The 21,633-nt window shown below is 52.7% G+C and overlaps 1 protein-coding gene across 1 annotated transcript; it reads left to right on the plus strand.

The window, feature by feature from the left end:
• The first annotated feature begins 3,133 nt into the window (after positions 1-3,133).
• Positions 3,134-16,740, plus strand: LOC126028135 (cytochrome P450 2S1). Its single transcript, XM_049787185.1, has 9 exons — positions 3,134-3,322; positions 4,591-4,756; positions 7,061-7,210; positions 7,414-7,574; positions 7,675-7,854; positions 9,099-9,240; positions 11,244-11,431; positions 16,278-16,419; positions 16,559-16,740. Exons 1-9 carry the CDS (start codon positions 3,134-3,136, stop codon positions 16,738-16,740), a joined length of 1,500 nt encoding a protein of 499 aa, XP_049643142.1.
• Positions 16,741-21,633: the final 4,893 nt, after the last annotated feature.

The following is a 21,633-nucleotide window of genomic DNA, read 5'->3' on the forward strand; positions in this document are numbered from 1 at the left end:
GAGGGAGGGAGGGAGGGAGGGAGGGAGGGAGGGAGGGAGGGAAGGAAGGAAGCAGGGAAGGAGGGAGGGAAGGAAGCAGGGAGAGAAGGAAGGAAGGGAGGGAGGGAGGGTGGGAGGGAGGAAAGGAGGGAAGGAGAGAGGAAGAGAGGGAGGCAGGGAGGGAGGGAGGGAGGCAGGGAAGGAAGGAGGGAAGGCCAGAGAGACAGTAGGGCTTAAGATGCTTGCCTTGGGAGCTGGAGAGATAACATGGAGGTAAGGCGTTTGCCTTCCATGCAGGAGGTCATTGGTTCGAATCCCGGCGCCCCATATGGTCCCCCGTGCCTGCCAGGAACAATTTCTGAGCCTGGAGCCAGGAATAACCCCTGAGCACTGCCGGGTGTGACCCAAAAACCACAAAAAAAAAAAAAAAAAAAAGATGCTTGCCTTGCACATGACTACCCAGACACCACATAGTATCCTTGTGAGGATCAACCCCTAGGCACAGAGCTCCACTGGGTGTGGCCTAAACCCCACCTTTCTCAGAAGAATAACTTTTAGAAAGAACCTGGAAGAAGGCCAGCAGGTTTATTGAACCACCTGCAGACAAAGCAGTTAAAAAAGGGTGAGATCCAGCACACTGAAGGACATCCCAGGATCTTGAATTTTATTACCAGTAAATGGAATTTTGAGAATCTGGCATCTTGTGGAGAGGGGAGGGGGAAATTTTCATATCAGCAGGATCTTTTCATCAAAACTGTTCTAGAACACTGAACTCTTAGAATTTCTACTCCAGGTCACTGTCTCTTTCCCCTCAGTTCAGTCGAAAGGTTACCTGAAGACTGCTGAGACCAGAGCAGCAACCAAAGAAGAGGCATAAATTCTCAGCTTCCCCTTGTCTTGTTCTGGAAGCTTCTAGAGGGCCCACATGCCCCCTCTGATTTGTATGTCATCTCAGCTCTTCTCCAAGGTCAGCAAACAGGCATCTCCAGCTTTTGTTTTAGTTTTTGCTTTTGGGGGCCACCTCTATTGGTACTCAGGGGTTACTCCTGGCTCTGCGCTCAGGAATCACTTCTGGTGGGTTTGGGGGACCAAATGGGATGCCAGAAATCGAACCTGGGACAGCCTCATGTAAGGCACATGCTCTCCCCCATTGTACTATCTCTCTAGCTCCAATATCTCCAACTTTTTGGGAGTCAAAGGAGAGGTCCTGACTCCCTGCCCTACAAAACTTACTCCAACAGTTTATACCCCCAATGGCTTCCTTCTCATCTTCCCCCTCAGCTCTGTAAAAGGTACCCCATATTTCCAAAAATAACTGAGAACAGAATATGCAGCATGTGGCCAGGGAGCCAATTCAAAGGATCAGAGTGCATGCTTTGCAGACAGAAGCAACCTGGATTTGATCCCAGGTTCGATCTCTGGCATCCCATATGGTCCCCCCAATCCCCACCAGGAGTAATTCCTGAGCATAGAGCCAGGAGGAACCCCTGAACATCACCACATATGCTCCCCCCACCCAAAATATAAAATATATAAGTGGAATGCTGGCAACTCTTCCTATTTACTAGAAGTCAAACCTAAATTCTGGGAAAAATTTTTAAAAAAACAAGTCTTTTCCTAAGGGTCTGCCAGATGGAGTCACTGACCTCACTGACTTCCTCCCTTACGTGCTCACTGGGGCCCAGGGGACCATATGGTATGCTGGGGATTAAACCTGGGTTAGCCATGTGCCAGACAAATACAATCCCTGATGTACTGTGTATGACTCCACCCCCTGTGCATTCAGTCTTTGCCACGAATGTCAGATTAAGTGTTTCCTGTGAGCTGGTCCCTGCCCAACACGCTGGGGCACGGCCAGGAAGCAGACAGAACCGGGCCTGACATCGCACCTGTCTTCTTGGAGTCTGCAGAACTTTTTCTGCAATTATCCTAAATGCCGACTTATTCCCACGCGGTTGTAAAGTTCCAGGAAGGCCAGGAACTTCTGCCAGTTACTTAGAGCCTTATCCCCCATCAAGAACAATCATGTTTGGGCCTGAGCGATAGCGCAATGGTATGTCATTTGCCTTGCATGTAGCTGATCCTGGATGGACCTCAGTTAGATCCCCCGATCCCATATGGTCCCCCAAAGCAGGAACGATTTCTGAACGCAGACTCAGGAGTAACACCTGAGCGTCACCGGGTGTGGCCCAAAAACAAAACAAAACAAAACAAAAAGAACAGTCATGCCTGTGAAGAGACCTCAGCAATACTCAGTTGAACAATAAGATAAACTTTAGTACGGTGTGCTCTGTCTGCAAATTTTTGCTTGTTTGTTTTGGGGCCACACCCGGCGGTGCTCAGGGGATACTCCTGGCTCTGAGCTCAAGTGGTGGGACCATATGGGAGATGCAGAGGCTCGAACCCCTGGGCAGCTGCATGCAAGGTAAAAAAGCCTTACCTGTGGTGCTCTCTGCAGTTGTAAGATAACTCACAACTCCAGAACATTCTGGAGCTGGGATTAGGTGTCCTCGGATTTCAGACACCCCGAGCCTAACCAACCCCTAGCTAGGATCCATTGGCCTTGGGAATCAATCAAGAAGCCCATCATCACACAGCCGGGCTTTGAACTGCCATCCCAACATTTGCCCTCCCTCCTTCTGCTGAGTGTCCCAGGGCCCAGCGAGGCACCTCTCTGACCCCCCTCAGACGCTTTACTTGATCTCTCAAGGTCAAGGTCAAGGTCAAGGTGCAAGATGCAAGAGGAAACCGGGCCGCCGCAGCCTGTGCACGCACGCATGCATGCAAGAAACACACCCGCTTTGCAAAGGGCAATGGGGAAAGGAGGCGGCGCAGGGTCAGGGCCAGGCGCGGGGTGTGGCCTGCGGGGGGCCGCCCACAGTCTCCGGGCTCCAGGTTCCCGCCCCACCTGGAGCCCAAGGTGCGGTCTCCGCCCCGCACCACCCACCCAGCCACCCACCCCACCCGGCACCCCGCGATCGTCGAGCAGGCGCTGCTCTAGGAGGTGGGAGAAATCGGGCGGCGGGAGCTCGCGCGGGCTGTCACGCCACGCCACGCCCTCCGCCTGATTTCGCCCGCCGCGACCCGCTGTGCCGCGTGGAGCGTGGGGAGCGCGTGGAGCAGACCCGACCCGACCCGACCCGACCCGCCCGCGATGGAGGTGGCGGGCACCGGGGTGCTGCTGCTGGTGGTGCTCCTGCTGCTAGTGCTCCTCCTGCTGCAGGCGCTGTCGGGGACCCGCACCCCCGGACGCGGACACCTGCCTCCCGGGCCCGCGCCGCTGCCGCTCCTGGGGAATCTCCTGCAGCTGCGGCCCGGCGCTCTCTACTCGGGTCTCTTGCGGGTGAGAGTTTGCGAGGAAGAGAGGGAGAGAAATGGAGGGGGTGCCAGGGATGAGAAATCGGGGAACGGGTTTCCCTTGTGGGAGGACCAAGGCTAGAAGCTCAGAGTCCTGGAGAGGGGCTAGGCTGGGGCGCAGGGGCAGAGGACAGAAGGATCCCCTAGAATCTAGGGCCAGTGGGGAATTCTGCAAGGAGGAACAGAGCTAGAAGCTCAAGGTATTAGGCTGGGGTGCAGGGGCAGAGGCCAGAAGGATCTCCCCGAATACAGGGCCAGTGGGGAAGCCTGCAAGGAGGAGCAGGGCTAGAAGCTCAGAGTCCCAAAGTGGCTTTAGGTTGGGGTGCAGAGGCAGAGGATAGAAGGACCCTCCCACCCCCAGAATCCAGGGCCAGTGGGGAAACCTTCAGGAAGGACCAGGGCTAGACTCTCACAGAGTCCTGGAGAGGTGTTAGGCTGGGGTGCCAGGGGCATAGGACAGAAGGACACCCCCCCCCCCAAGAATCCAGGGCCAGTGGGGAAGCCAGCAAGGAGGACCAGGAGAGGTGTTAGGCTGGGGTGCAGAGACAGAGGACAGAAGGACACACACAGCCCTGGAATCCAGGGCCATTGGGAGAAGCCTGCGGGAAGGACTAGGGCGGTGAGGTGGGGGAGGGTTGTGTCTGGGGGCAGGTAGCTAGGAGGTACCAGGAGCACAGCCTGGAGAGAGAGAAGGGGAGGGAGGGAAGGAGGTGAGGTGGAGGTTTCCAGGAATCTGCAGAGAATGAGGTGTGGTGGGTGGGGGGACCCATGAGGCTTGCAGAGATCCAGAAAGAGGGAGAGCCCGGAAAAAGAAGGCTGGGGGAGTCCCAACCTGTGTGGGGCGAGGCAGTGGGAACAGGTTGGGACCTCCTTATTAAACAGGAGCCTGGGTTAGGAAACTTCCAGATCATAGCAAGCAGGGAGAGAAATAGCTCCTCCAGAATTTGTGGGTTGAACAAAAGGTAGCTGCATATGGGGGTGCAGGGAGAGCTGCGGGATTTGGGGAGCCACAGCTGCCGCTGCCCTGGGTCTGAGTGGGGTGTGGTAGGGTTCAAGGTAGAACTGTTGCTTGGGGACCAGAAGTGGTGTTGGGGGGACAGGGAAGAAAACCGAGCTTCCCCGTGGGGCTGTTAGTGCATGGGGGTTGGTCCCTGGAGGGGAGGTGGTTCCTGAAGCACTGGGGATGGTGATGACATAGGAGTTGCTTTGGGGGGGGTTCCCAACATTCTCCCCTCCTTCTCTCTCCCACTGCAGCTGAGCCGGAAGTATGGCCCTGTATTTACAGTGTATCTGGGACCTAGGCGACGTGTGGTGGTCCTGGTGGGCCACCAGGCCGTTCAGGAGGCCCTGGGCGGGCAGGCTGAGGAGTTCAGCGGGAGGGGGAAGCTGGCGACACTGGATGGGACCTTCCAGGGCCATGGTAAGTCCTGGGGGCCTTCCTGCAGGAGGCAGACTTCTGCAGCCCCCCATTCTCTCTGCTCCCCACCAGGCCAAGCGAGATCAGGTGGGAACAATGGATACCCAAGGCCTGAGAGGTCTGCTAGGATGGGGACCCACTGGGGTTGGGGGACTGCAAGCACCTAGCCTCTTCCTGGGGGTGAAGGAAAGTTGGGGTATCAGGGTGAGACTCCAGGGGAATGGAAAACTCGGGGCACTCCAGACAGAGACCAGCAGATGCACTCAGGCTTCAAAAGCTTAATTTGGTTCCAGAAAGCATTGACATGATGCCGGGACCTGGTCAGGATGCAGGTGACCCTCCTAGCCATGGGTGTTCCTACTGGCCGCAGGAAAGCAGAGTTTAAAATGAGGGATGACATGAATTGGGAGCAGAACTCTGGGGTCTCGAGCGCCTCGGGCATGGGAAGCAGGAGGAGAGAGGAGGAGGCTGGGGAGGCTCCCTGGAGAAGGTGCCCTTTGAGCCATGCCCAGAGGTTGAGGAAGGATAAAGAGGTGAGGTGAAGAGGGGTGAGGGAGACAGGTTGGGATTCTGCTTGCTTTGAGGAAGTGAGAGAGGCCAGTGCAGCACAGGGCTGAGTAACAGCTGGTGAAATCTCCAGCCTGGTCACGAAGGGTCTGAGTCATGCCAGTGTTTGGACTCTGGGTTTTCCTGGGAGCTGTCTGTGGTGGTTTTGTTTAAGGAGAGAGGGTTTAGGCCAGAGCGATGGCACAAGTGATAAGACATCTGCCTTGCACCCACTAACTAGCCTAAGACGGACTGGGGTTCAATTCCCCGGCGTCCCATATGGTCCCCCAAGCCAGTAGCAATTTCTGAGCTCATAGCCAGGAGTAACCCCTGAGAGTCACCGGGTGTGGCACAAAGAGAGAGAGAGAGAGAGAGAGAGAGAGAGAGAGAGAGAGAGAGAGAGAGAGAGAGAGTTTTAGGGGCCAGAGTGATAGCATAGCAGTAGGGCGTTTGCCTTGCACATGGCCAACCTCAGACGGACTCCGGTTCAATTCCCCGAATCCCAAATTGTCCCCCAATTCTGCCAGGAGCACAGAGCCAGGAGTAACCCTGAGCACCTCCGGGTGTGACCCCCCCCTAAAAAAAAAGGAAGAGAAGGTTTCCTTTTGCAGGGTGCTCAGGGACTACTACTTCCAGTTCTGTGCTAAGCAGTCTCTCCTGGTGGTGCTCCAAGAACCAGGGAGTGCAAAGCATACGCTCCATCTCCTGAGCTATGTCTGATCCAGAACTTCAAGCAGGGAAGGGATACTGATCAGAAAGGCCTGTTTTTGCACGTAGCCAAGCCAGGTTTGACCCCAGCACTCCAAAGGGTTCCCTGAGCCTGCCAGTAGCAATTTCTTAGCTTAGAGCCAGGAGTAAGCCCTGAGCAATGCCGGGTGTGGCCCCAAAGCAAACCTAAAAAGCTTGTTTGCTGTGTGAGAGGCCTGGGAAGGGGTCAAGGCCAAACCAGAGTTTGGGAGGCACTCACATGAGTAATGGTGGTCGGGAAAACCATCCAAGGTTCTTGTCGAGATAGAGGATGTTGGGATGAGATGGGGGATAGGGGACCTCAGTGACTCTCCAGGCCAGCACTTTGTGAGGGGAACTTAAGGAATATGAGCTCAGAGTGTTCAGGGCAATATTCAAGGTTTGTTTGGAGAGTTTGCTTGGTTTCAGGTGAGACAATGGAGGAAAGAGTGTAGTTTTGACTCCTTCCCTAGATGTTCAACCTCTAAACCATGAGGAACTGGAATCCATTATTACTTAATAAATGTAGGGAGTGGGGGCCAGAGTGATAGCACAGCGGTAGGGCATATGCCTTGAATGCTGCCAACCCAGGATGGACCCAGTTTGATTCCTAGCATCCCATATGGTTCTCCAAGCCTGCCAGGAGCGATTTCTGAGTGCAGGGCCAGGAGTAACCCCTGAGTACCACCAGGTCTGACTCAAAACCCCCAAAAAATAAATAAATAAATAAATAAATAAATAAATAAATAAATAAATAAATGTGGGGGTGGATGATGGAGAGATGGTACATGGATGGATGGATAGACAGACGGATGGACAGGTCGACCAACAGATCTTACCCAGGTCCCAGAACAGAGAGTGGATAAATATATCACCCAGTTTTCCAGAGAATGTCCGGTCGGGCCACTCACTAGCTAAAGGAGCCAGTTGGGAACATGTTGTGACTGGGTCCCTCTGAGCCAGACCGACATGGATGCAGGCAGGGCTTGGGGAGCCCTAGGCTTCCCCCACCCCCATGACTTGCCTTCTGCACAGGGGTCTTTTTCTCCAATGGGGAGCCCTGGAAACAGCTGCGGAAGGTCACCACACTCGCTCTGCGTGAGCTGGGCATGGGGAAGCATGAAGGCGAGGAGCTGATCCGGGCCGAGGTGGCCCTTCTGCTGGATGAGCTTCGCGCCACACAAGGTCAGAGGGGCAGGTGGACCCGCATGGGGTGGGCAAACCCCCACACCACTCAGGGCCCTGTCTCTGCCTCTCTCTCTTTCTGTTTCTCCCATCTTCCTGCAACTCTCTCTCTCTCTGCTGCACCATTCATCCATTTGTCTCTTCCTCTCTGCCTGTTGCTCTGTCCAGCCCATCTCCTTCACATGCTTCCCCTGCACCCCCAGGACAGCCCTTTGATCCCTCACTGCTGCTGGCCCAGGCCACCTCCAACATGATGTGCTCCCTCGTCTTCGGCCGCCGCTTCCCCTACGAGGATAAGGAGTTCCAGGGTGTGGTCCAGGCCGCAGGGGGAGTCCTGATGGAGATTTCCTCCCCATGGGGACAGGTGAGTGAGTCAACACTGCTCCCAGATCTTCTCCTGGTCACCCCATAGTCTTCCGCTGTCCAACCAGACCCTCCCTAATGGCCACCACTTCTCCCCGCAGGCCTATGAGATGTTCTCCGGCCTCCTCCACTGGTTCCCTGGCTGCCTCTCTCAGCTGCTCAACCATGTAGGCACCGTGGCGGGCTTTGCCATCCAGGAAGTAAAGCAGCACCAGAAGAACCCTGAAACCTCAGGGCCCCCCCGGGACGTGATAGAGGCCTTCCTGCTGAAGATGGCCCAGGTAGGGATCTTGGGGAGACATATGGGGTCTAATGATTTCCATCATGTCTGCCTCCCTCCTTCTCTCCCTCTCCCCATGTCTGTTTTTCTGCCCTTGGTATGCAGTCCCCATCTCCAACCTGTTCGCTGCTATGCGGCTGATTCAGACCCTCATAGTCGGTATTCTGTCCCCAGCAATCTCCACTATCACATTATTCATACACCCTTCCCCAGAACATTGCTGATGAATTATGACCATTCACTTATAAATTCTGGCACTATCAGCTATTAGAGCCCAATTTACTAATTAGATTCAAATAAGGGGGCCCTGGGGCCAGAGTGAGAGTACAGTGGGGAGAGCATTTGCCTTGACCACAGCCAAGGGTTTGATCCCCGGCATCCCATATGATCCCCTGAGCCTGCCAGGAAAAATGCCTGAGTGCAGAGCCAGGAGTAACCATTGAGCATCATTGGGTGTGGCCCCAAAAGCAAAGTAACTAAGATAAAATAAAATAAGGGGCTAGAGTGATAGTCCAGTGGGTAGGGTGCTTACCTTGCACACAGCCAACCTGGATTTGATCTCCGGCATACCATAGGGCCCCCAAATCTCGCCAGGAGTAATCTCTGAGTGTAGAGCCAGGAATCAGCCATGAGCATAACCAGTGTGGCCCAAAACACAAACAAAAATACTTCATCAGGGACCAGAGAGATAGTGCTAGAATTCCAGCACTTTATATGGCTGACCCAGGCTCTCCTTGAAAGTTAATTCAATACACACCCTTATAAAAAGAAGAAAAAAAACAATCTATTTCAGCAGAGAAGTAAATATTCAGAGCCAGCTTTCTCTAACTTATTTGGAGGCATGAAACCAGAGATAAACCAGAAATCAGGTCTTGCTTTTTATGCAGCCAGCTCTAGTTTGATCCCCAGTGCTGCATATGGCCCCCAAGCACCACCAGGAGTGACCCTAAACCATCCTTCAAAAATAAATAAAAAATAAAAAAAATAAATGGAGCAATAGTACAGCAGGATGTTTGCTTTGCACCTGGCTGATCCTGTTCAATTCCAGGCATCCCATAGGGTCCCCTGAACACTACCAGGAGTGATCCCTGAGTGCAGAGCCAGTAATCAGCCCTGAGCACTGCTGAGTATGGCCCAAAAAGACAAACAACAACAACAAAAAATTCAATCCACTGTCCGTCAAAACTTGCCCTCTGGGTCGGCTCCATATTGCCTGCCCTGAGCCACTGGCCTGGTCTGTCACAGGGGGAGCAAGGCTCTGAGACGGGATTCTCTGACAAGGACATGCTGATGACTGTCATCTACCTCCTGTTTGCCGGGACAGTGACTGTCAGCGCCACGGCTCGCTTCACCCTCCTGCTACTGCTGAAGTATCCGCGGGTGTACGGTAAGACCCCAAAGCCCCCAGGCCTGGATCATGGAGGGATCAGAGCAGAAAGCCATAAAGGAGCCAAGTTCCAGGGTGTCCAGGGCTGAGGATGGCCTCTCAAGAACCCTGTGGCCTCCGTTGGTGGCACCTGTGGCAGCTGTGGAAGTTGAACGAGCAAAGGAAGGATTAGTTTTATCTTCCAGGTGCCAGAACGCTAGTTCGGTGGGGAGGGCACTTGCTTGCACATGGCCAACCCAGGTTCATCCCCAGTATCCCATATTGGCCCCCAAGTATAGCCGGGAGTGATTTTTTTTTTTTTTTTTTTTGGTTTTTCGGGCCACACCCATTTGATGCTCAGGGGTTACTCCTGGCTAAGCACTCAGAAATTGCCCCTGGCTTGGGGGGACCATATGGGATGCCGGGGGATCAAACAGCGGTCACGATCTTTCCTTGGCTAGTGCTTGCAAGGCAGACACCTTACCTCTAGCGCCACCTCGCCGGCCCCAGGAGTGATTCTTTTTTGGTTTTTGGGCCACACCCGGTAACGCTCAGGGGTTACTCCTGGCTATGTGCTCAGAAGTTGCTCCTGGCTTGGGGGACCATATGGGACACCAGGGGATCGAACCGCGGTCCATCCAAGGCTAGCGCAGGCAAGGCAGGCACCTTACCTTTAGCGCCACCACCCGGCCCCAACCGGGAGTGATTCTTAAGTGCAGAATTAGAAGTAACCTTTGAACATTACTGGGTATGGCCCCAAAATAAACAAACAAACCAAAAAAAGATTCGCCTTCTAGAATTTTCCATAGGGAGATCAGAGATGATAGTTCACTGGACTGCAAGCTTTGCATGCAGGAGGCCAGGGTCTATTTTCCAGTATCCTGGGTTCAGAGAGAATCCTGGGGGGTGAGGCACTTGCCTTGCATGTGGCTATGTCATCTGTAACCCTGATTCAAATCCCCAGCATCATACAGGGTCCCTGAGCACTGCCAAGGCTCACTCCTGAGTACAGAGACAGAAATAACCCCTGAGCAAAAGTCTAGTATGGCCAAAAACATTCCAAAAAACCATGGTATCATATGGTTCCCCAAGCACTAAGCCAGAAGATACCCCTGAGCACCACCAGCCCAGGTGTGGGCCCCAAAATCAAAGAAAAAGAGAAGATTGGGGCTGGAGCTATAACACAATAGGTAAGGTGTTTACCTTGCTCACAGCCAGCCCAAGTTTTATCCTGGCATCCCATATGGTCCCCCAAGACTGCCAGGAGGAAGATTCTTTTTTTTGTTTGTTTTTGTTTTGGGGGGTCACACCCAGCAGTGCTCAAGGGTTACTCCTGGCTGTACACTTGGAAATTGCTCCTGGCAGGCTCAGGGGATCATATGGGATGCCAGGATTCAAACCACCATCCTTCTGCATGCGAGGAAAGCACCCTACCTCCATGCTATCTCTTCGGCCCAGGAGAAAGATTTTTTTTAGTCTGCCTTGAAGAGATGTGTTGTGTGTTAGTATTGTAGGGGGTAACCATGGGTGCCAGAAACTGAAAAGGGGGCAAGAGAGGACAGAACTGGGCCCAGCTGAGGGGCAGGAGTCTAGGCTAAGGACAGGGGCCATGCTTGGAGCAGCCAGAGAAGAGAGACCAGAAAAGAAGAAGACAGGGGACAGAGACCAGCTGGGGACAAGGAGTATCAGGGGTCCTTTGTGCAGAGCCATCGTAAGACAAGACAAAGGGACTCAGAAGTGAGGGAAAAGGAATGAGACAGGAACAGAAGCTGTGGAAATGAGTGAGGGGTGTACCCAGGGGACACCAGTCCTGGGGGATCAGGAAGCTCATTCTAAGCTGCCAGACCCAAGGCATGGATGAGTTCACCTGGGAAACAGCCGGGGTCCACTGGCCACACAGTTGGCTGTGACCTTGTGCTTTCAAGTCTCTGTTTCTCATCAAGGCTATGGGGTGATGCCCCACTCAGAGGTGCCCCTCAGACCCCACGGCTTCCCCTGACCTCCTCTCCTTTTGTTGGGTGCAGACCGAGTACAGGAGGAGTTGGCCCGGGAACTAGGGGCCGGCCAGCTACCCACCCTGGCGGATCGAGGACGCCTTCCCTACACAGATGCCGTTCTACACGAGGCACAGCGGCTGCTGGCTCTGGTACCCATGGGGATACCCCGCGCCCTCACCAAGACCACCTGCTTCCGTGGGTACACCCTGCCCCAGGTAGGCACAGTCTAGAACCCGGCTTACTGGCTGCTCCTGGATCTTGATCCCTCTACCTCTGTCTCTTATTTGTTGCTTGGTATTTGTGTTTGTTCGGTTCTTACAGTATTCCCTGGGAGTTGGTGCCCAGGATTTGCTTCTGATGGTACCCCAGGACCAGGCAGTGCCAGGAATTTTACTTAGCTTCATCATGCAAAGTTTGTGCTATGCCCATTGAGCCATCTCTCTGGCCTCTCAATTTTGTTTTTGTTTTGTTTTTGTTTTTTTTTGGGTCACACCTGGCAGCGCTCAGGGGTTACTCCTGGCTCTATGCTCAGAAATCGCTCCTGGCAGGTTCAGGGGACCATACGGGATGCCGGGATTTGAACCACCAACCTTCTGCATGCAAGGCAAACGCTTTACCTCCATGCTATCTCTCCGGCCCCCGGTCTCTCAATTTTTTTGTTTTTGTTTTGGGGTCACACCCAACAGCACTCAGGAGTTCGAGGGACCATATGGGATGCCGGGATTCGAACCAGTGACCTTCTGCGTGAAAGGCAAACGCCTTACCTTCATGCTATCTCTCCAGCCCCTACCTCTCAATTTTTTAAGAATTCATCTTCTGGGCCCGGAGAGATAGCACAGCGGCGTTTGCAACCGATCCAGGACCAAAGGTGGTTGGTTCGAATCCCGGTGTCCCATATGGTCCCCCGTGCCTGCCAGGAGCTATTTCTGAGCAGACAGCCAGGAGTAACCCCTGAGCACCGCCGGGTGTGACTCCCCCCAAAAAAAAAGAATTCATCTTCTGGTGCCAGAGCAATAGCATAGCGGTAAGGCTTTTGCCTTGCTTGCAGCCAATACAGGACGAACCCCGGTTCGATTCCCAGCATCTCATATGGTCCCCTGAGTCTGCCAAGAGCAACTTCTGAACACAGAGCCAGGACCCTGAGCGCTGCTGGGTGTGACCCAAAATCCAAAAAGAAAAAGAAGTTCCTCTTCTGTCTTTCTCTATACCTCTGCCCTGGTTTTGTTGTTGTTACTGTTGTTTTGGGGCCACACTGCCCAGCAGTGCTCAGGTCCTACTCCTGGCTCAATGCTCCCCCAGGGCCACTTTGGTGGTTCTCAGGGGTCCGTGTGGTAGTGGGGATGAAACCCAGGTCTCCTGCATGCAAAGCTGGGGCTCCCTTGGTTCACTGAATATCTGTCTGTTTCACACAGACACATACAGACACACACACACCCTCTGTCCCTTTATTTCTAAGAAATGCAGAGCCAAGACCCGAGCAATGATGCAGCCTTGCACACCGCTGACCCAGGACGGAGCGCAATTCAATTTCCCAGAGTCCAATATGGTCCCAAGCCAGGAGCCATTTCTGAACACATAGCCAGGAGTAACCCCTGAGCGTCACCGGGTGTGGCCCAAAAATCCAAAAAAAAACCCAAAGAAATCCAGAGCCAGCACTGCCAGAAGTGGTGATTTCCTCTGTTTCTCTTTCTCTCTCTTTCTCCTCCTCCTCTCTCCCTCTCCCTTCTCCTCCTCTCTCGCCCTCTCTCTCCCTCTCTCCCTAACTCTGATTCTCCTCTTTTCACTCACTCATAAACTCACACCACCATCACTACCACCAGAGGGCAATGTCTCCCTGAAAACCAGAGGCACCCTCAAGGTCACAGGGTTTGCCAAGGTCACAGCACTTATGGACCACCACCAAGGTGGAACCTAAACCCAAACTCTACCCATGAACCCCTCCACTCTGCTTCTCTCTAATTGAATACAGGAGTACTAGGATCCTGGAGCCCCCTTCCCATAGTCCTGGGAACCAAGTTACTTTATTTTTTTTTGTTTGTATTGTGGGCTTTGGTTTTTTTGTTTTGTTTTGTTTTGCTTTTTGGGCCACACTCGGTGGCACTCAGGGGTTACTCCTGGCTCTGCACTCAGAAATCGATCCTGGCTCGGGGGACCATATGGGATGCCAGGGATTGAACCCACGTCCATGCTGGTCAGCCACATAGAAGGCAAACACCCTACTGCTGTGCTACCACTCCGTCCACAAACCGAGTTGCTTTGGCCTCCTGTGGCTCCCCACCCTTCACAGCTAGACTAGGCTGGGCTATTTTTTTTTTTTTTTTTTTTTTTTTTTTTTTTTTGGTTTTTGGGTCACACCCGGCTGTGCTCAGGAGTTACTCCTGGCTGTCTGCTCAGAAATAGCTCCTGGCAGGCACGGGGGACCATATGGGACACCGGGATTCGAACCAACTACCTTTGGTTCTGGGTTGGCTGCTTGCAAGGCAAACACTGCTGTGCTATCTCTCCGGGCCCTAGGCTGGGCTATTTTATGGACCCCCCCACAAAGCTAAAAAAAATAGTGACTCCGCTGAGTTTAGGTGGGGGGTCGGGAGTGGGTTCAAGAGACCCTGATTGAGTCACATCATTCCCCCAACTCCAAAACCAAAAGATAAAAGTAATCAGTCTTACTGCATCCCCCCAAAATTGGGAAGTTGCTCTAAGTTCTTTGGGCCTCAGTTTTCCCTCTTTTAAAATGGGATCATAGGGCTGGAGCTATAGCACAGAAGGGAGGACTTACATGTGGCCTTACATGTGGCCAATTGGTTTCAGTCCTAGCCATCCATCCCATATGGTCCCCTAAGCACCACCAGGAATGACCCCTAAGCATAGAGCCAGGAGTAACCTCAGAACACTGCCAGATATGGCCCCAAAACAAAACAACAAAAAATAAAATTTGAGTTATAGGCCTGAAGTAGTATATATGTAATATAGTATAATGGGGAGGGCACTAGCCTTGCACACAGCCAACCCAGGTTCAGTCCTCAACCTCCCATATAGTCCCCCAAGCACTACTGGAAATTATCCCTGAGCTCAGTTGCAAGAATATCCCCAGAGCACTGCCGAGCATGGCCCAAATATCAAAAACATATTTTTAATTAATGAAAATGGGTTCATAGGGGCCTCCAGGTATGACCCAAAAACAAACAAACAAATAAATAAATAAAGTGCAGAACAGGTAGGAACAAGAACAAAAAGCCAAAGAAGAAAGGGTTCGAAGAAAAAAGGATTCAGAGGGAAAATATTCTCTGTGTCAACCCCTATCTTCAAGCTCACTCCCTCTTAAATCTCACGGGCCCATCCCAGCCTAGAGCCAATGTCAAAGTTAAAAGAAGGCAGCATGATGTTGGGTTTTTTTTTTGTTTGTTTGTTGGTTTGGTTTTTGGTTTGGGGGCCACATTCAGGGGTGCTCATAGTTGACTCCTGACAGCCCTCAGGAATCACTCTTTTTTTTTGGGGGGGCCACACCCTGTGACGCTCAGGGGTTACTCCTGGCTATGCGCTCAGAAGTTGCTCCTGGCTTCTTGGGGGACCATATGGGACGCCGGGGGATCGAACCGCAGTCCGTCCTAGGCTAGCGCAGGCAAGGCAGGCACCTTACCTCCAGCGCCACCGCCTGGCCCAGGAATCACTCTTGACAGTGCTCAAAAGACCATCTGGGGGCCAGAGAGATAGCATGGAGGTAAGACGTTTGCCTTTCATGCAGGAGATTGGTGATTCAAATCCCGGCATCCCATATGGTCCCCTGAACCTGCCAGGAGTAACCCCTGAGCGCTGCCAGGTGTGACCCAAAAACCAAAATAAAATTAAAAATGTTAAAAAAAAAAGGGGCTCGGAGAGATAGCACAGCGGCGTTTGCCTTGCAAGCAGCCAATCCTGGACCTAAGGTGGTTGGTTCGAATCCCGGTGTCCCATATGGTCCCCCGTGCCTGCCAGGAGCTATTTCTGAGCAGACAGCCAGGAGTAACCCCTGAGCACCGCCGGGTGTGGCCCAAAATCAAAAAAAAAAAAAAGGAAAATGGGTTCATAGCATTGCCTGTTTTCCAACTTGAGGGGAGAGAGTTAGTGACTGCAGGAACCAGAGAGGTAGCACAGCGGGTTAGGTGCTGCTGGCCTTGCAGGCTGCTTATCTGAGGTTTGGTTTTGTTTTTTGGTTTTGGGGTCACACCCAGCCACGCTCAGGGGCTATTCCTGGCTCTATGCTCAGAAATCACTCCTAGCAAGCTCAGGGGACCATATGGGATGCCAAGATTCAAATCACCGCCCTTCTGAATGCAAGACAAATGCTCTACCTCCATGCTATCTCTCTGATTCCTTGATCTGAATGTTTTTGTTTTTGTTTTTTGGCCACACCCTGGAAGGCTCAGGAGTTACTCCTAGCTATTCTCTCAGAAATCGCTCCTAGCTTGGATGATCATATGGGATGCTGGGGATAGAACCCAGGTCTGTCCTGGATTAGCAGCGTACAAGGCAAACGCCCGCCCGCTGCGCTATCACCCTGGCCCAGATCTGAGTTTTATCCCCAGCACCCCATATGGGTCCCCCGAGCCCCAGTAGGAGTGATCATTGAGTACAGAGCCAGGAGTGGCCCTGAGCACTGCTAGGGGGCACCCCGAACCCCCAAATAAAAAGCAAGTGGCGGGGCCAGAGAGATTGCATGGAGGTAAGGCATTTGCCTTGCATGCAGAAGGACGGTGGTTCGAATCCCAGCATCCCATATGTCCCCCACCCCCACCCCGAGCCTGCCAGGAGCAATTTCTGAGGGTAAAGCCAGGAGTAACCCGAGCGCTGCCGGGTGTGACCCAAAAACCAAAAAAAAAGCAAGTGTCTATGGGTGTGTAGTGATAAACACCCAATTCTCTGAGGTCATGGACATTGAGTTTTGTAAAACACCAGGCTGGGAATCAACACATGCTGATGCCATCAAGTTTGGGGAACAGGCGTGTCCCCCACTCCAGACTCCTGTGAGGGAAACAGCGGTCTGGGAGGTGGTGGGTTTGTGGACTCACGTTTATTATCCTTCAGGGCACCGAAGTCTTTCCCCTGCTGGGCTCTGTCCTGCATGACCCCAACGCCTTTGAGCAGCCTGAGAAGTTCCATCCAGACCGCTTCCTGGATGCCGATGGAAGGTTCCAGAAGCAGCAGGCCTTCCTGCCCTTCTCTCTTGGTAACCACTGGGCCCCAACTTACCTGAGTCAATGGGGGTCTTTGCCTGTGGGACCTGCTCTGGCCCCATACCTCAGCTCCATAAGCTTTCCTATGTGGAGGATTAAGTTAAATGGAACCCCCTTCTCCCCCCACCGCAGGAAAGCGAGTCTGCCTCGGGGAGGGCCTGGCCCGGGCCCAGCTCTTCCTCCTGGTCACTGCTATACTGCAGACCTTCTCCTTGGATGGCCCATGCCCACCCTGCGCACTTCACCTCCAGCCGGCTCTCAGCGGCCTCTTCAACATCCCCCCGACTTTCCAGCTGCAAGTGCATCCCCGCTGACCTCTCCAGGCCCCAACCCTGCCACACACCCAGTGACGGAGCCTTAATCCCAGTCATGGACATGGGGGTGTCCCAAGCCACGTGTCTATATCGCCAGTAGATTCACATCCCTGGAGTTTATTCTGCTGGTAGCCACATTTGCAGCTGGCATACAGCTGGCAGCCACATTTGCAGCCAGCCCTGGAGTCTACACAGTGGACAACCACATTTATATCCTTGGAGTCTACAGTCAGCAGCTACAGTTCTATACAGCCAACAGTCACAATTCACTTCCTTGGGGCCTATACTGCAGGAGGCCACATTGTCATACCTAGGGTCTACACAACTACATTAACATCCCTGGGGTCTACACAGCCAGCAGCCATATTCACATCTCTGGGGTCTACACCACAGGCTATATGGAGTAGCCCCAGAGCTGTTCTCTAATGACATGTAGTCAGATTCTAGCCCCAGATGCCACATGGCACATGTGCTCATGGGTCCCCACAGCTGCCCAGTCAAGACAGGACCCCAAACACAGGATGGCCCCCGCTGTCCATACCACAAGTGCCTGACTTCCAGCCCATGCATGGGCATCTTCTGTCCCTGCCCAGCCTCCCCTCTCACGTCCCTGTCCCTCTATGCCCATAGGCCTGAGCTGCTCCAGCCGCTGAGAGTGGGGTCCAGAGGACCTTTGCAAGCTGGCAGTCAGCACTCAGCACAGCCACGGTCCACTCACAGCACAGCCCAGTCCTCCTGTCCCCAAAATCAAGAATGCCCCCTTCCCTAACATCCTATTCTCAGGATCGTGGCACACAGCTATGCCCCATAACCCTGTCGAAAGCCTTGCCGGGCCCCACACACTGACCACCCCTCTCTGGTGTCTGAAACCCTGTAAGTTAGACCCCAAAGGGGTGGAGACACACTCAGGCTCTCTGTACCAGAGACCTGGCCAAGTGTGACGTGCTATCCCAGGAACTGGAAGATCCACATTTTGCAATAAAAGTTTGTGTCTGGCCCCTGGTCCAGCTGGAGGCAGGGCCTGGTGTTGACAGTCTGCAGTATCCCGTCATTGTGAGTAAGGGATGGGGATGGGAGGCCCACCCCTCCCTCGAGGCTGGGCGGGAGCAAGAAAACATGCCCCCCCATCCCACTGCTGACATCAGCTCCAGATGTGGGGCTGGGGGAGGGGCCATGCTGGTCTCACTTCCGGTGAGTTCCCCCTGGAGGAGGTGAGGGGCAGAGGCAGGCCAGGGGGGCACCCAGCCAGGAAAAGTCCCCGGGTGCTGGGAACTCAGACCCCAGCTAGGCTCCGGCCTCTTCCTCCACCCTTTCCCTCCGGCCTTGTCTTCCTGGGGAAACCAGAGGCGCCCCTTTATCAGAGCACAGAGGAAAGGGGTGTCAAAGGCACGGGAAAAGGCACCTCGGATCCTCCAGCCTCATTGGATAACCTTGGGCTTTCAGCTCCTGGTGTTCCTTTTCTTGAAAGTATCTGAAAGTCAATCCCAGAAGATAATTGAAGACACATTTCTGAAAACAAAGCTTTTTCCTCTCCCCACCCTGCCCCTGCTCTTAGGGCCTTGACTGAGCTCCCCCCTGTAGAGCTGTTACTGGGGAGATGCCCAAGCACCACACCCACCTGCTCTGTCACACTCCACACCTGTCCAGTCCCAGCTGAGTGTTTAGAATTGCACCCTCAATACACAATTCTTACTTCCAGAGAGCTGGAGTGGTCATACAGCAGGGAGGGAGCTTGTCTTGCATGCAGTTGACATAGGCTCAATTCCTGACATCCCCTCTGATTTCACAAGTGCTGCCAGGAGTGATTCCTGAGTGCAGAGTCAAGATTAAGCCCTGAACACAGCCAGGTGCTATCCTCCATCCAAAAAAAAAAAATATATATATATATAGGGGCCGGAGAGATAGCATGGAGGTAAGGCATTTGCCTTTCATGCAGGAGGTCATCGGTTCGAATCCCGGCGCCCCATATGGTCCCCTGTGCCTGCCAGGAGCAATTTCTGAGCCTGGAGCCAGAAATAACCCCTGAGCACTGCCGGGTGTGACCCAAAAACCACAAAAAAAAAAAAAAAAAAGAAACAAAATATATAACCCCCAGGAACCAGAGCTATAGGACAGCAGGTAGGGCTCCTACTTAACCCATACAGAAAAGACACAAACAAACATACAGGGAAACACTTACATAGAAACAGATATACTCCAGAATTATGCACACACTTCTACATAAGGGGAACACACACAACATCTGGACATGAACAGAAACACATTCCAGGGACAAGAGCTGGGAAGCATTTGCCTTGCAGGCAGCCAACCCGGGTTCAATCCCAGCATCTCATATGGTCCCCAAGCACCACCAGGAGTGATTTCTGATTGCAGAGCCAGGAGTAAGCCCTAAGCTGCCTAGTATGGCCTCCCTCCAAAAAATTTATAAACACCCAGGAACCATAGCTATATAGGACAGCAGGTAGTATGCCTACTTAACCCATACAAGAAAAGGCAGACAGCAAACATACATACATAGGGGCCAAAGCAGTGGTGCAAGTGGTAAGTGCCTTGCCTGCACTAGCCTAGGACAGACTATGGTTCGATTCCCCAGTGTCCATATGGTCCCCTGTTATCCCCATCCCCCATTCTTTCCATGTAACCTTACTTGATGGTAAAACCTGCCCATTTCTGGGAGGGGTCTTTGGAAGTTAAGAAAAGGTTTGCCTCAGGGACAGGAGAGAATTTGGAGGATTGATTAGGGAGATTCAGAGAAACAGGAGAAGGACTAGCAGGATGAAGAGTTAGAAGAAACATGTTGAATGCAGGGCTGATTATGAATCCAGCGTAAAAGGTTATGATAGAAGCCACACCTGTTAGCTAGGGCCCTGAATAAAGCTGATTTCTCCTGAAACCCGATTGCTGTAGATCATTTCCTCGCCAGCATCCCTCAGAACCTCTGGCTGGAGAGAGTTGGAGGAGCATGGCCCATCCATCTCACCATCATTCTCCATCCAGCACTCCATAATTAATGTTATTCTACAGCCCCCCAAGGCAGAAGGGATTTCTGAGCGCATAGCCAGGAGTAACCCCTGAGTGTCACCAGGTGTGGCCCAAAACAAAACAAACAATGGCATACTCCAAAATTACCTGAAATAAACCCTGCCACAGCAGCCTGACTAAGTGGACCAGGGAAGCACAGCTGGGATTGGAAGGAAGGGCAAAGCACGAAAGATAAAAACAGCAGCTAGGCCCATGTTTAAGAGTGGGTGAGGGAGGGCCCGGAGAGATAGCACAGCGGCATTTGCCTTGCAAGCAGCCAATCCAGGACCAAAGGTGGTTGGTTCGAATCCCGGTGTCCCATAGGGTCCCCCGTGCCTGCCAGGAGCTATTTCTGAGCAGACAGCCAGGAGTAACCCCTGAGCAACTCCGGGTGTGGCCCAATAACCAAAAAAAAAAAAAAAAGTGGGTGAGGGAGAGAAGGGAATTGGAGGCAGCGATAGAAGTAGATCTCGGGCCGGGCGGTGGCGCTAGAGGTAAGGTGCCTGCCTTGCCTACGCTAGCCTTGGACGGACCGCGGTTCGATCCCCCGGTTTCCCATATGGTCCCCCAAGCCAGGAGTGACTTCTGAGCGCTTAGCCAGGAGTAACTCCTGAGCATTACCGGGTGTGGCCCAAAACCCCCCCCACCAAAAAAAAAAAAAAAAAAAAAGAAGTAGATCTCAAGCAGAGACCAACCTTATACAAAGATCAAATACAGATAAGCTCTGGTAGAGGTTCAGAGCTGTGACTTCAGGGGAGAGATAGAGAGATGGAGGAGGGAGAAGGCAAGAGAAAATTCGAGATAGGTCAAGCCATAAATGTACAACCTCCTCTACAGTGTCAAAGAAGCCTTGGTTAGGTCCAACCAAGGCCAGAGTCAGGTCCGACTCTGGCCACCACGCTGAAAGCAGGAGGGGGAGAGCGGGGGGGGGGGGGGTGCCTGAGAGACAAGATGAAGATTTTTGAAGAGGAAAATAATGACGAAAGAACAAAAGTGCAGGCCAGGGTGGACGGAGCAATAGCACAGAGGTAGGGCGTTTGACTTGCGTGCAACCAACCAGGGATGGACCTGGGTTCAATCCCTGACATCCCATGTGGTCCTCTGAGCCTGCCAGGGGCAATTTCTGAGTGCAGTGCTGGGAGTAATCCCTGAGCGCCTCCGGGTATGACCCAAAAACAAACAAACAAACAAATAAAGTGCAGAACAGGTAGGAACAAGAACAAAAAGCCAAAGAAGAAAGGGTTCGAAGAAAAAAGGATTTAGAGGGAAAATATTCTCTGTGTCAACCCCTATCTTCAAGCTCACCCCCTCTTAAATCTCACGGGCCCATCCCAGCCTAGAGCCAATGTCAAAGTTAAAAGAAGGCGGCATGATGTTGGGGTTTTTTTTTGTTTGTTGGTTGGTTGGTTTGGTTTTTGGTTTGGGGGCCACATTTAGTGGTGCTCACAGTTGACTCCCCACAGCCCTAAGGAATCACTCTTGACAGTGCTCAGAAGACCACCTGGGGGCCAGAGAGATAGCATGGAGGTAAGGCGTCTGCGTTTCATGCAGTAGATTGGTGGTTCGAATCCCAGCATCCCATATGGTCCCCTGAACCTGCCAGGAGTGATTTCTATTTTTTTTTATAATTTTTTTATTTTGAATTATGAGAACAAAAGATGCAAAGAAAGAGGATAAGGTAAAGTTACAGTGGAAGGACAATCACCCATAACATAATTATCAGAAGTCCCCTTGCTGATATCTTAACTTTGAACTTTCAGCCAAAGAAAGTTAAGATAAATAAAACAGAATCCATGTGCAATTACTTTGTCCCTCAAGTTCCCAGATTGTAGCACATTATAATATTTCTTAACAGCACACAAGGCAATCTAA

The sequence above is a fragment of the Suncus etruscus genome, chromosome 14 (genome assembly GCF_024139225.1).
Source record: "Suncus etruscus isolate mSunEtr1 chromosome 14, mSunEtr1.pri.cur, whole genome shotgun sequence".
NCBI classification, from domain to species: Eukaryota; Metazoa; Chordata; class Mammalia; order Eulipotyphla; family Soricidae; genus Suncus; species Suncus etruscus.

Bases quoted from the DNA above. Each gene is read 5' to 3' on its own strand.
- LOC126028135 (XM_049787185.1), top strand. From the start codon at position 3,134: ATGGAGGTGGCGGGCACCGGGGTGCTGCTGCTGGTGGTGCTCCTGCTG. The intron at 3,323-4,590 runs GTGAGAGTTTGC...CTCCCACTGCAG, and splicing joins TCTACTCGGGTCTCTTGCGG to CTGAGCCGGAAGTATGGCCC. The intron at 7,211-7,413 runs GTCAGAGGGGCA...CTGCACCCCCAG, and splicing joins TGAGCTTCGCGCCACACAAG to GACAGCCCTTTGATCCCTCA.